The sequence below is a fragment of the Myotis lucifugus genome, unplaced genomic scaffold (assembly GCF_000147115.1).
Source record: "Myotis lucifugus unplaced genomic scaffold, Myoluc2.0 scaffold_203, whole genome shotgun sequence".
Lineage (NCBI taxonomy): Eukaryota > Metazoa > Chordata > Mammalia > Chiroptera > Vespertilionidae > Myotis > Myotis lucifugus.
In genome coordinates, this window is record NW_005871251.1 from 657080 (window position 1) to 669168 (window position 12089).

Consider the following 12089-nt stretch of genomic DNA (forward strand, 5'->3'; position numbering starts at 1 on the left):
CTTGAAGTTGTTGCTGCGGATGTGAATTACTTATTTATTCACAATTTAAATTTAAATGGGCACATACTATATTGGACAGGGCACCTTAGAGCACACTACACCAAACACACCAGAAGACACAGTGCAGGAGCTGCTGTGGCCCAGTGGGCTCTGGATTGGATGACCTGATTCTACCTCTCAGAGGCTGAACTGTCTTAGGCAACCTACTCAACTGCCTATGCCTTGGTTTCAATGTGTAATATATCAGTATCGCTTTATTGGGTTAGGAGGAAACGAGAGAATACACATAAATAAGAGAATACAGTGGTTCACAAAGTTTCGCATGCATCAGAATCACCCAGAAGGCTGCTAAAACAGAGGTTGCTATGTGCATCCCCAAAGTTTTGATTCAGTAAGTGAGGGCCAGAGAATGTGCATTCTGAATGAATCCCCAGGTGGGACTCATGCTGCTGCTCTGGGGACCTCGGAAAAAGGAGTTTAGAATAGAGAGAAGAAAATCAATAGCCAGTCATAAAAACATAATTTTTGTTTTGACTCTACTATTTTCTGTCTCCCTCCGCCTTTTTATTTTTTATTTTTTTTTATCATTTTCACTCTGTAACTCGGGGAAACAGTTATAAGATGTTTAGTGTAATGGCTGACACATAGTGAGAGCTCAATGGTATCTGTTTCATGATCAACATCTGCATGGTGTGCATCAAACCAACCAACAAACCCCACACTTTATTAGGAATCTCTAGCCCATTTTCCGACATTATTGGGCATGTCTCAGTCATTACAGGCTGACTTTGGACTTGAGCCCTTGGTCAAGTAACAACAGCAGGATGCTCACAAGCCGACCTCACCTGTGCAGGGTTTTGCTCCTCGGAAGTCACAAGTCGTCTGGTTTCTTTCCTCTGAGATTCCTTCCATGGCGCCTGTAGTTCTGTGGACAAAAGGTGTTGCAGGGGGTAAAGAAACACACAGAGAGACGAGCAAAGAGACCATTGGTTTGATAGATCCACCTTTAATGTATTTTTCCAGTATTCATAATAGGGTTCATCTGAAAGGAAAAATAAAACAGCCTTGGAAGAAATATGCCCAAAGAGACTCCTCTAGGACCATTGATACCCCATTCCAAGAAAGGATCCAAAAAGGGGTCTTTTACTTTGGATTCTGGGATGCGGTGTTTTGTGATTTATATCTGTTAATACAAGGACCTTTTTACATTCCTCTCTTAAGAAACATGAGTAAAAAGTCTTTGCCCAACATACTAGTCTTTTGTGTATAAATGACGATCATTATACCCATTGGCAAAAAATGATAAGCAATTTCTGTTACAAAATCAATCTTGCTAACAGACCCTGGCAAGTCAGGATTACCCTTCCCATTTTCAGGGGTGGGAAATGGGAGTGCAGGTTTCAGAGTGACTTGTTATTACTTAGAGAGACGAGGTAGAAGGACATGGGAGGTTTCCACTCACACTGCTCCAGCCTCCCAGCTGTTGTCGTCTGGCAGGGTCTACCTGGAAGTGCCTCTGCAATAAGTACAGGGGACCTGCCTCGGGACTAGAGGAGCAAATGTGACCAAGGCTGGTAGAAACCAGATTTAAAGCCGGCATTGGTTGAGTTACTGATAGAAACAGTCTCGTAGTTCAGGTCTTATATTTCCAGGACCCCCCTTCAAAAGGTTGGAGGCTCATGTAAGGAGCAAAGGTTTTCATCTTGGATTTGCCTCTAACTTCCTGAGAGATACTGTTTGAGCCAACTGTGTCCTCTGTGTCTCCCTCCCCTCTATGTAAAATGGCAATTCCTCTCCTATGTCTTTCACAGGGGGTTGGAAGTACCTACTAGGAACATCATCTAGGGTCTGGGTTCTTGAACAATAAATATATCAAGTTGAAATAACACAGCCTTTATATGCATCTCTGAATTAAAAACAAACACACACAAAAAAACTTGCCAAAACAATCAGTATAATCTCTTGGGAAACAAGTTAAGCAGCTTAAATGCTTTAAATCAGGCACCATCTCAGTGACAAATGAACTATATTAATCAACTTATTTTTATGAGATTCGAATACAAGTTGGTCCCAATGGCATCCCAAGGATTGTAAGTCTGAGACCTCTCCCTATTACTGTAAAAGGGTTGGGACAGATAAAGTGACCGCCTATGATAGCACTTGAGAAAGACACAGATGATACCCCCTTTTGCCAAATTACCAGTCACCTCAGTCACATCTGTGTATGTAAATCAGGCTGGGGAGTGTGTGCCTCAAATATTGAGGACTCAGAAAGCTATGCCTTCTTTGCTTTTTTCTTTCCTGGCCACAGCATTTTGCTGATGGGATTTAGAATACTGCTCTATTTGCAGGCCACAAAACATTCTTCATCAAATGAAGCCAATATCAAGTACACCAAATTAAATAGCCCCCAAACTACAATTTTCTGCTTGTCCAGGAGGAAAGCTGCCTTTCTCGGAGTGCACAGACCACAAAACAGAAGAGCCTTTCTGTGATCAGTTGAAACTTCCTATAGAAACCCCACCAGCTTCTTCAACTCCTGGCACACAGGATATGCTAATTCCTTGGCTCTTGCTGAGCCCATTTGTAAAACCTTCTCTAAGTGGTCCTTGTCCATCTTCAGTTTTTCAATTTCACTCTTAATTGGAGCGAATTTCTCAATCACAGCGTCTGCCACCAGCAGCTTGTAGTGAGCAGTGTCGAGGCCGGCGCTCTGGCGGACCACTTCCTCCACGGGGAGCCCTGTCACGGCGGAGTGGATGGCCACCAGGTTGGAGACACCCTCGCGGTGGGCCGGGTCATAGGTGACCTCCGAGGTGAAGTCCGTCACCGCCTTGCGGAACTTCTGCACTATCTCCTCTGGGCTGTCTGTTATTCTGACGGTGGCCAGTCTGTCCGGGTCTGATTTCGACATTTTGGCAGAAGGATCACGGAGAGATTTTACCTTCTTCATCGATGCTTAGGTAAAAACACAACACACACATCCCAAACAAAACAAAACAAAGAACAAAAACAGTGACAGCATTAAAAAAAAAATCATCAGGAATGTCAGTGTCAATCTAGATCTTTAAATGTCCAAGAATACCAAATAACTATTATTTTTATCTGATTATATAAATATTAAATTCTCACTGAGCAAAATTCAAGAATTTCATAAGCATGAAAATAAACATCATCCAAATATTAACATTTTGTTGATCATAACTTTATGCATTTTGGATGCACATGTTCACATAAAATGTACAATAGTATTATATAAATAAAATTGTATCAATCACACTGTTTTTGCTGTGCACACCATTAAAAAAAAAGTGTTGTCTATTTCTTTCCTCTCCCTCTCTCTTCCCCTCTGTTTCTCTACTGGCTAATCACCCCCTACCCATAACCACTGCCCTTCCTGTCCCCAAACCAGTTTTAACAATCTGTGTGAATCCTTCCAATTCTTTACCCATGATTATATAAGTACATACGAGAGAACACACACACACACACACACACACACACACACACACGAAGTTTGCTTATTATGCTGATAGAATCAAGATGTTAAGCTGTGCTTCATAGACTAGTGTTAGTAATAAGTGCCTGTTTTATGGTTATTATAGAAGCATATAAAGTTGAAATCAGTAAAATAACAATAAGCCAAAACATTAAAATGTTATTTATTACTCAAAGAAGGTTGATTTGGGTGCGTGGGGTGCCCTGAATTTATCTGTGGGAATAACTTAGACATTTATACCCAACTTAGGTTTCGAGATTGATACTGGGTGCATGGTATACGCCTTTAAAATGCTGTCAGTTTAATAAAGATGGACAGAGCTTAGGTTTTGTGATTTCTGCCCCTGCCACAGGTTTACACAGCTACACGTATGTTGATAGAGGTGTACAGCTTCTTTCCTCAAGAAGATTCCAGACTAGCACAGCCCAGCACATTGCAGCTGAGGTCTCGGATTCAGGAGGTGGACTGTCCATTCCACCTCAGTTGTGCATTTAAGAAGGCAGAGTGTGAGGATGATCAACACCCTCTTGTTTTATCTACATTATGACCCTGCAGTTCTCAATCTCATACCTTTTGTTTTATTGTGAATAGGGAAGCGAAGGTAAACTGGTTTTGGAAGCAGAACTCAATATAGGGCCCAGGTTTGACACAGGACTTGAACACAAAGTTACCCATGAGGGTGTGTGTGTAACATAGGGAAAGCTACCTAGTCTACCAAATGAGGGTGTGTGTGTAACATAGGGAAAGCTACCTGGTCTACCAAATGAGGGTGTGTGTGTAACATAGGGAAAGCTACCTGGTCTACCAAATGAGGGTGTGTGTGTGTGTGTGTGTGTGTGTGTGTGTGTGTGTTAAATGATATAATACTTTATACATAAAATTATTATTTTTAGTTGTTAAAGTTTAGTTCCAAGAAAGTTCTAAGCTTTGGTCCATTATACAGACTTCTCTTTGACACATACCCTGATTACTAGACTTACCAGGGTGGCCACTTTGTAAGTTATATAAATATCTAATCACTATGTTGTATAACCTGGAATATAATATAATATTGTATGTCAATTGTAATTGAAAAATAAATTTTTTTAAAATACGAAAGGATTATAAACAGCCCCAATTTATCAATCACATGTTTGTTACTTACTTAGAATGGACTTGGGCACCGGGAAGAACTCCCCATACTTCTTGTTAAATCCTCGTGCTAGATCCTGAACTAGCTCCATGTGCTGGACTTGATCCTCCCCGACAGGAACGTGTGTGGACCTTTAATGGAAGACAGACAGAAGAACCCTGCAGGACGCCTGCTTACACGGAAACGATACTGCAAGCAGCTGCATTTCCTGTGCCTGTTCCACGGTGGTCACCAACCGCTCACCCACTACAGAGGGGATGCTGGGACCTGCGTCTGTCTCTGCGCACCAGACAAATGCCAAAGAGACGTCAGGCTACTCGAGTTCTCTCTTTTCCGCAGCAGAAGAACACAGCCGTCAACCACACCAGTGGGACAGGATCTCACTGGGAGGGAGGTATGGGATCTTAAATAGCACAGGCTCTAAGCATAATTGTATTTTAAATCCCCTCCGGTCCCTCACCCAGTCAGCACACATTATCCTGGCCTGGACCAGATGCTTCTTACTTCAGAGCTTGTGCTCACACTTGAAAGACACTCCACCCCACGCCTCAAATCAAACATGGCAGACGGCTCTGCAGGCGAGAGTTTTCCTCCTGCCACACAGGGAGTGACTCAAGATCTTTTAGAAATATATGCTCTTTTGTCTTCCAGTCCATTGCAACAATCACAGGACAATTAATATGCTGCAGGGAACTTAAAATAAATGAATAAAATCAAAATCTATCAGTACAATGTAGATGGATCTCAAAAACAATGTTGAATGGAAAAAGCAAGTTGCAGAAGAGGTAGAGAGCAATGACATTTATGTAAATCTTAAAAGCACGTATGAAAATTCTATGCACCAATACATATATAAGTTAAAACATATATTCGGCCCAGCTGGCATGGCTCAGTGGTCGAGCGTCGACCTAGGAACCAGGAGGTTAAGGATTCGATTCCTGGTCAGGGCACATGCCCCAGTTGTGAGCTTGATCCCCAGTGTGGGGCATGCAGGAGGCAGCCGATCAATGATTCTCTCTCATCATTGATGTTTCTACCTCTCCCTCCCTCTCTCTTCCTCTGTGAAATCAATACAAATGTTTAAAAGAAAACATTGGAAGCTCCTCCACAAATCCATGATCGTAGCTGCCTCCAGAGAAGGAGGGGAAGAAGGGGCCTGAGGAAAGGAACAAAGACCTGGATCTTATCTGTAATACTTTATTTTATTAAAAAATAAAGAGGTGAAACACAAATTATCAGAATACAGGGACTGTATTTATAATTATTTTAACCCCATATGTAAAGTGTTAGATCATGGTGAGTATGTCAAACAAGGGAAAAAGGAACCAGTAGAGAGAAGTCTTGATGGGGAAAGCTTTACTGAAGTATTACCAGGGGAGAAGATGGGTGATTTGAAGACTTTAATGCTGGCTGGGGAGTTTACATTTGATAATACAGTGAATAAAGTGCTGTAGTTTCTTAATCAAGGAAGTTTAATACGCCCCCTGTGAAAGCAGCAGCCTTAAGTGAACTTGAATATTTAAATAATTATACATTTGAGAGGAAAATAACAGCTTTCAAAAGAGCCACAGCAAAGGAAATCTGCTAGAAAGCTATGGTGCTTTGTTAGAGAGGAGAACCTCCTAGCCCAGGGTTAGTTAGTGATTCTCAAAGAACTGGCAGAGACCTTTGATTTTCCTTGCGGATTACTGTCCACAGGCTACTGGTCCATTTAACGGAGTTGTCTAGAGCATGAGAAAGTGAGCGAGGTTTTGACTAGCATAAAGACCAGCTTTAAGATAGTAAAATACTTGAGAACATTTTGAAAAAGTTTGAAATATCCCTCATAATTCTAATTGTTTTTATATTTGCAAATTACTTTCCAGTCCCTGTAGTTGTCTATATGTATTTTTACATAAAGCAGGCATAGTATGCATTTCACTTTTCATGTTAACATAATGGCATTTCCCATGTTTCTATATGGTGTTCATTCATTTGAATTTTAATAGATGCATAGATTGTCCCTGTACTATAGTTATAGAACCATAAGGAACTTACATTATTTTGTTTTAAGATTCATATAGGGGGAAATTTTTATTGGAGTGGGAAAAAATTATCTTTTATAATAACTTAAAGTCATCTGGAGACAAATCTGGTGAATGAATGTTCCATACTTTCTGGTCAGAGACAAGGTATGACTGTCAATTCATGAAACTAATATTTGTTTGATAAAATAATTCTGAATATATTTCCAAAAGAAAAGAGCTGATAGATGTTTTGAGTATTAGAATAAGCAATAGGTTTCAAAGCAACTCTCTGACACTTCTTTTGCATGGAAATCAAATAAAATTCATTCTATGTATTTAAAAAAAATCCCTGAACACTAATATATATAGTTTCTCATATACTCGTGCAGTTGCCGTGTGCGTGTGTGGGTGTGTGTGTGCACACGCACTCGCAGCATGCGTGAGCACATTCGAGATGCAGTAGAGCACTCATGTAGGATAACAGGCTTAGTGACTAGACTAGCACCAAATCCTGACTCTGCCACTCTTGTCTTATGTAACTGGGTAAATCACAGAATTTCTGTCATAGGCAACTTTCTGACTGTAAATTGGGTGTAATAACAGTTACTTACCCCACACTATTGTCATGGAGATTAAATGAGACGATGCATGTAAAGTGCTTAGCACAGTGCCTGCAACTTGGCAAGCTTTCAAATAATGGTAGCTAGGTAGAGAACAGGATTCTCAAATGGTGTATATGTGTTCTATTTCAGAAAGGTGCTCAAGACACACTTCCTAAAGAACCAGAGGTTCAATCCTTACCTGACTCTGATTCCAACTTCTCTCCAGACATAGGGGCAGTTTGTGATGGAAAAAAATCCCAGGTCATCATGCATTTTTAGCAAAGTGGATAATCAAGACCTGATGGGATATTTATTTCTATATAAATTTTCACAGGAGAGTAAAAATAAAATAGAATCAACACAGATCAATGAATTCGCTTAGTTTTCTCCTGTTGCCCCCTAAATATTGACATTTCTAAAAACACAGTCTTGGCCCTCTGGTTTCCTCTCATCATTGGAGAGCATATCAACTTTCACGTGAGGATCCGCATGCCCCTTCTCTTCTGATCTCTAGGGCTCTGCTGCCAGCTCTGCCAGCTCTCTGAAGGCTCAGGGCTGCATCTCTGCCTTCCTACTAGATACGGCATTAAATAGCCCACATTCACTCCCAAACTCAACAGTGAAGAATCAACGCTCCAGGTTTGAAATGATACCAACACTGTGGTAGAACATACCTGTCTGAATGTTTTACCGAGAACACCCATGAAGACAGAGGAACTCTAAATAACTAAAAACTAGCATTAAGTGTTAAAACTAAGGACAGAATTTGAGAAGACTTTTCATTAATGGTGAAGATCAACAGAATTGAATTAGAAAGAGCCATTGGTTGAACTTCTTGTCGTATGTAGTTGGGGCAAATGCCCCCCTTGCTGGAAACCTACCCCAGCCGGAGATGAGGGCAGAATCCCTCCACGGCAGCTAGATTGCTACTGGCCCTTTGTTTGTCATCGGCCTGACTCTTCCTTTCTACATTCAGCCGTGAAGACAGCTCTCAGAAAACAACTGCACAAGCAGTGGAGGCAGCAGGCACTGGTCACAGTCACTGCCGCCTCCTGAGAATGAGCACGTGAGCTCCATGGCAGCAGGGACGTGCTGGGCTTACCCACTCCTGTAAGGACACAGAGCGTTTCCCGGCTAGGGGTGGGCAGCACTCAGGGAACATTTGCTGAATGAATAAAATAAAATGTAAAGTGCTGAAGGCAGGCAGCAGGCGAGAACTCTATCTCAGACCAGCAGTGCTAACCTAGTTGAGCAACATAAGCCATTGGACCAAAGTGCAGCACACTGCTCTGCCTTCCTGTTGAATTATGAGCAGAGTTCAAATAGCGTCCAAGTAGCAGGAGGACACACGGGCCTTTTGCAGATTTTGTCTATTGGCTGACACTATTTGAATATAGTTTCCTTGTTCCAATATGGATTAAAAAAACCCAGCACACATCTGTTCTCAGCCTTTTGGCTAAGATCAAGGGTAAAAACCCAGCACATAAAAATGAAACAAATAAGCCAGTAGAAGACCCCGATCCAGAGCCTATGAAAAATAATGTGAAACAAGGGAAAGGCAACTCTACCCTGGAGACTGAGGAAGACCAGACATTTGAAAATGAACTTTTACTAGAAACAGGTAGTTTTGTTTTTTTAAAGAAAACTGCTTGGTAACTTCAATAGGATTAAAAAAGACATGGTTGTTTTAGGACAAGAGCAAGAAGCCACAAAAGGAGGATAACATCGGTGAGAGAAAACAACAAAATGGAGAGAAAGTGAAATGATGAAATAAAGAAAAGCCAACACGTAATCACAGAACCAGGAGCAGGAAGGAGCAGAATCTAAGGACAGTCATTATTGGTGGCCTGGGTGAGGAACGAGAAGCTTCTCAAGAACTCAGCCGGAGGAAAAGGAGAAACGGGACCAGCCCGTGATGGGTTGGAGGACCATCCTCTGGTCTAAGATTAGGGTCCTCCAGAGGGAGGCACCAGGACCATCTGAACGGAAGCCATAACCTTAAAACTGGAGGGAACTTTACTAGATTAGAAACAAGGAAGCAAGCAAAACTGAGTACTAGTATGCATATTGAACGGGCTCAACAAGTTTCAGGAAAAACACCAGAGACTCACACTGCAACACAACCCAGAAAAAAACCCAAACATAAAACTGAAAAAAACTGAATTATAAAGTTAAAAAAAAACTGAATTATAAAGTTAAAGAAAAAGCTGAATTATAAAGTTAAAGAAAAAAACTGAATTATAAAGTTAGAGAAAAAAAAAATCCTCTATTCCACTGCCAGAAAAATAAAAGAAAAATGAGAAAAATCAGGTTAATAATACAACAATGAAACAATGTTTATAGGGTTGAGAGTAGAAGGTATTAAAAACCTAGCCAAGCTGCCTTTTATTGTGAACTATAATAATAATAATTATGATGATAATAAAGTAGCTAGTGGCTAGGAAAAACCCCCTAGATGCTGTACACTTTGCTAAGCACTCTTAATGTATTATTATTGTCCTCAACCCCATTTTACAAAGGAAGCAAGCTAACCAGAGGGAATTCTCAGGCATGTAAAGGACTGGAAACAATTCTGAGTCAAACCTAAGGATCCAGAACTCAGAAGCGGAGATGCTGGGGACAGGCTGTAAACATTAAAACATAGAATCTAAATTTTGGTCACAATTTGAGGCAGAAAATGCAATCTAAAATCAATACATTTATAACAACCTTTGTTGAAAATCCCAGGTTAGTTAACAGAATCAAAAGGAAGTGTGAGTGTAGACTGAAGATCTCGGTGCGATTAATAACCCATCTGACCACATGATGTCATTTTGTACTTGGAACGATTAAAACAAGACGCCAAATTAATTCCTGGAAAGAGAGAAACCGATATACAAATGGACAATGGCCAGACAATACATGACCAAAAAACCATGACCCAAAACCTTTGGAGCAACCAGACCAGGAGCCAAATCACCAGCTCTGCAGCCACTGGCCTGGAATGGTCGAGGCTTGGGCAATGACTGCCAACTTCCCAATTCTTTGTCATTGCTTTGTCCAACTCAGGACCAACCAGAGAAAGTCAAAATGCTCCCCGAACGGATCCCATCATATGCCCCGCTTCTCCTTAGCCGGCCTCCAGCTTCCCCGTGGCAACAGCCTCGAAACAGAAAGCATACCTGAATCCTCCCTTTCCTATAAAGCTTCCCATGGCCCTCCTGCTTGGAGCCTCTGAGAAACACAAGCGAGGGGGCTGACTCCTCCCGCGGCCAGCCCTGCACGAACAGTGTCTGTGTGCTCTCATTCGGGTGGTCTTTGTTTAGTTCAAAGACAACCGCTACTAGAATGGGACACAGAAAGCACACCTTCCAATCACTGGAGTAGATAAAAGCAAAGCAAACACAATCCAGGTAACAAAAGACAGAAAACAAAGAATCACACACAGGGAAAAAAAAAATTAAAACACCAGAAAGCATTTCAATGATGTGGGAAAATATAAGACAAAAAAGCCAGGATGCCAATTGTGTTTTTTTTGAAAATACATGTAACACGTATCCGCGTGAAGAAGGAGCCACAGTGGTTGGAGTGGGGACTCTGGTGTTAGGCAGCCTGCGGTCAGATTCCTGCGCTCCAGCCGGGTGTTCCTGGGCAACTTATTTAACCTCCTTCAGCCCGTTTTTTTCATTTTTAAAACTGACTAGTAATAGTTCCTGCACAAGGAGTGCTTTGAGGAGTAAAATAATGTGCGCAAAGCTCGCAGTCTGGTGCCTGGCACATAGTATGCAAACAAGAACTGTTAGCTTAAGAAACTGATTTGAAGGAAATGCACCACTATGGTAATAAAAACAAACAGCAGCAGTGATTTTTTTAAATTTTTCCTAATGAATATAGAAAGAATGTTTTAACGGTATTAGAATATTAAATTAACCTGTGAGAGGCTTGACTCTCCCGCTACGAGACCCTAAAAATAAAATAAGCTTTTAAAAATAAGCTATAAAGTAAGCTTTTTGAGAGTCTGTCTGTCTTGCTTTTCAGTATATTTCCAATAGAGTTGCCTGGTATGCATGAGGAGCTTAATAAATACTCATTCAAAAAATGAATGATCTAAAGAGGAAGCCACTATAAGCTATACAAAGTCACTATAGTCTCTACCAAGATAAAATGTATAATGCAGTCAGTTCGTGATCACTAGAGAGGATAAAAGCAGGAACTCAGAAGTCAGACTTTCTGAATTTAAATCACAGCTCCACCAGCTACAAGGCGCGTCATAGCCAACCTTCTTAGCTTTTTAAACCTGTTTCTTCTGTAAAATAGAGATCATAATAGTGCCTACCTTATACAGTTGTTTCATTAAATGCGATAACCAAGTATAGCACTTGATAGTAAGAGCTCAATAAACGCTAGCTATTGATATAACATATATTAATTAATACCTGACATGATGCCGGATAAAATAGTGAAAGAAATCCCGATACTATTAGACACCTTGGTATGAGGTACATGGTGACTTTTTGCAAACCATGATCACTTTCCTTATTCATAGCTGCCTCACCCCATAAACGTAAATATCAACATGTAATCCCAGAGACAGGCACAAACCTGGGCAGCCATCCTGACACGTATGGGTGCAAAACATATTTGAAATTGACCGTTTACATATCTGATTAGGTAATTCCAAAGTATAAATGGCATGCTATAGGGATTCTGAGAATTCCTTTAATTCCAGGAAAACAGGGACAGAACAATGAATGGGAAAGGCAAAATGCAGGGACGATGACAATGGATCTGGAAGTAGTTTCTCTTCTACTAAGGTCTGTCGATGAATTCAGGAAATTTTACAAAATGATGGTTCGGCCTTTGTCCCTTGC

The 12089-nt window shown here is 41.0% G+C and overlaps 1 protein-coding gene across 1 annotated transcript in view; it reads right to left on the bottom strand.

Annotated features, from left to right (window-relative positions):
- Window positions 1-986: 986 nt before the first annotated feature.
- WARS2 (tryptophanyl tRNA synthetase 2, mitochondrial) overlaps window positions 987-12089 on the bottom strand; it is a 65438-nt gene continuing 54335 nt past the window's right edge. The window contains exons 5-6 of the mRNA XM_006097466.3: window positions 4644-4762; window positions 987-2958 (exon numbers count right to left, since the gene is read on the bottom strand). Coding sequence (XP_006097528.1) covers window positions 2510-2958; window positions 4644-4762 — 568 coding nt within the window. The 3' untranslated portion in view covers window positions 987-2509. The remainder of the gene's footprint in view (window positions 2959-4643; window positions 4763-12089) is intronic.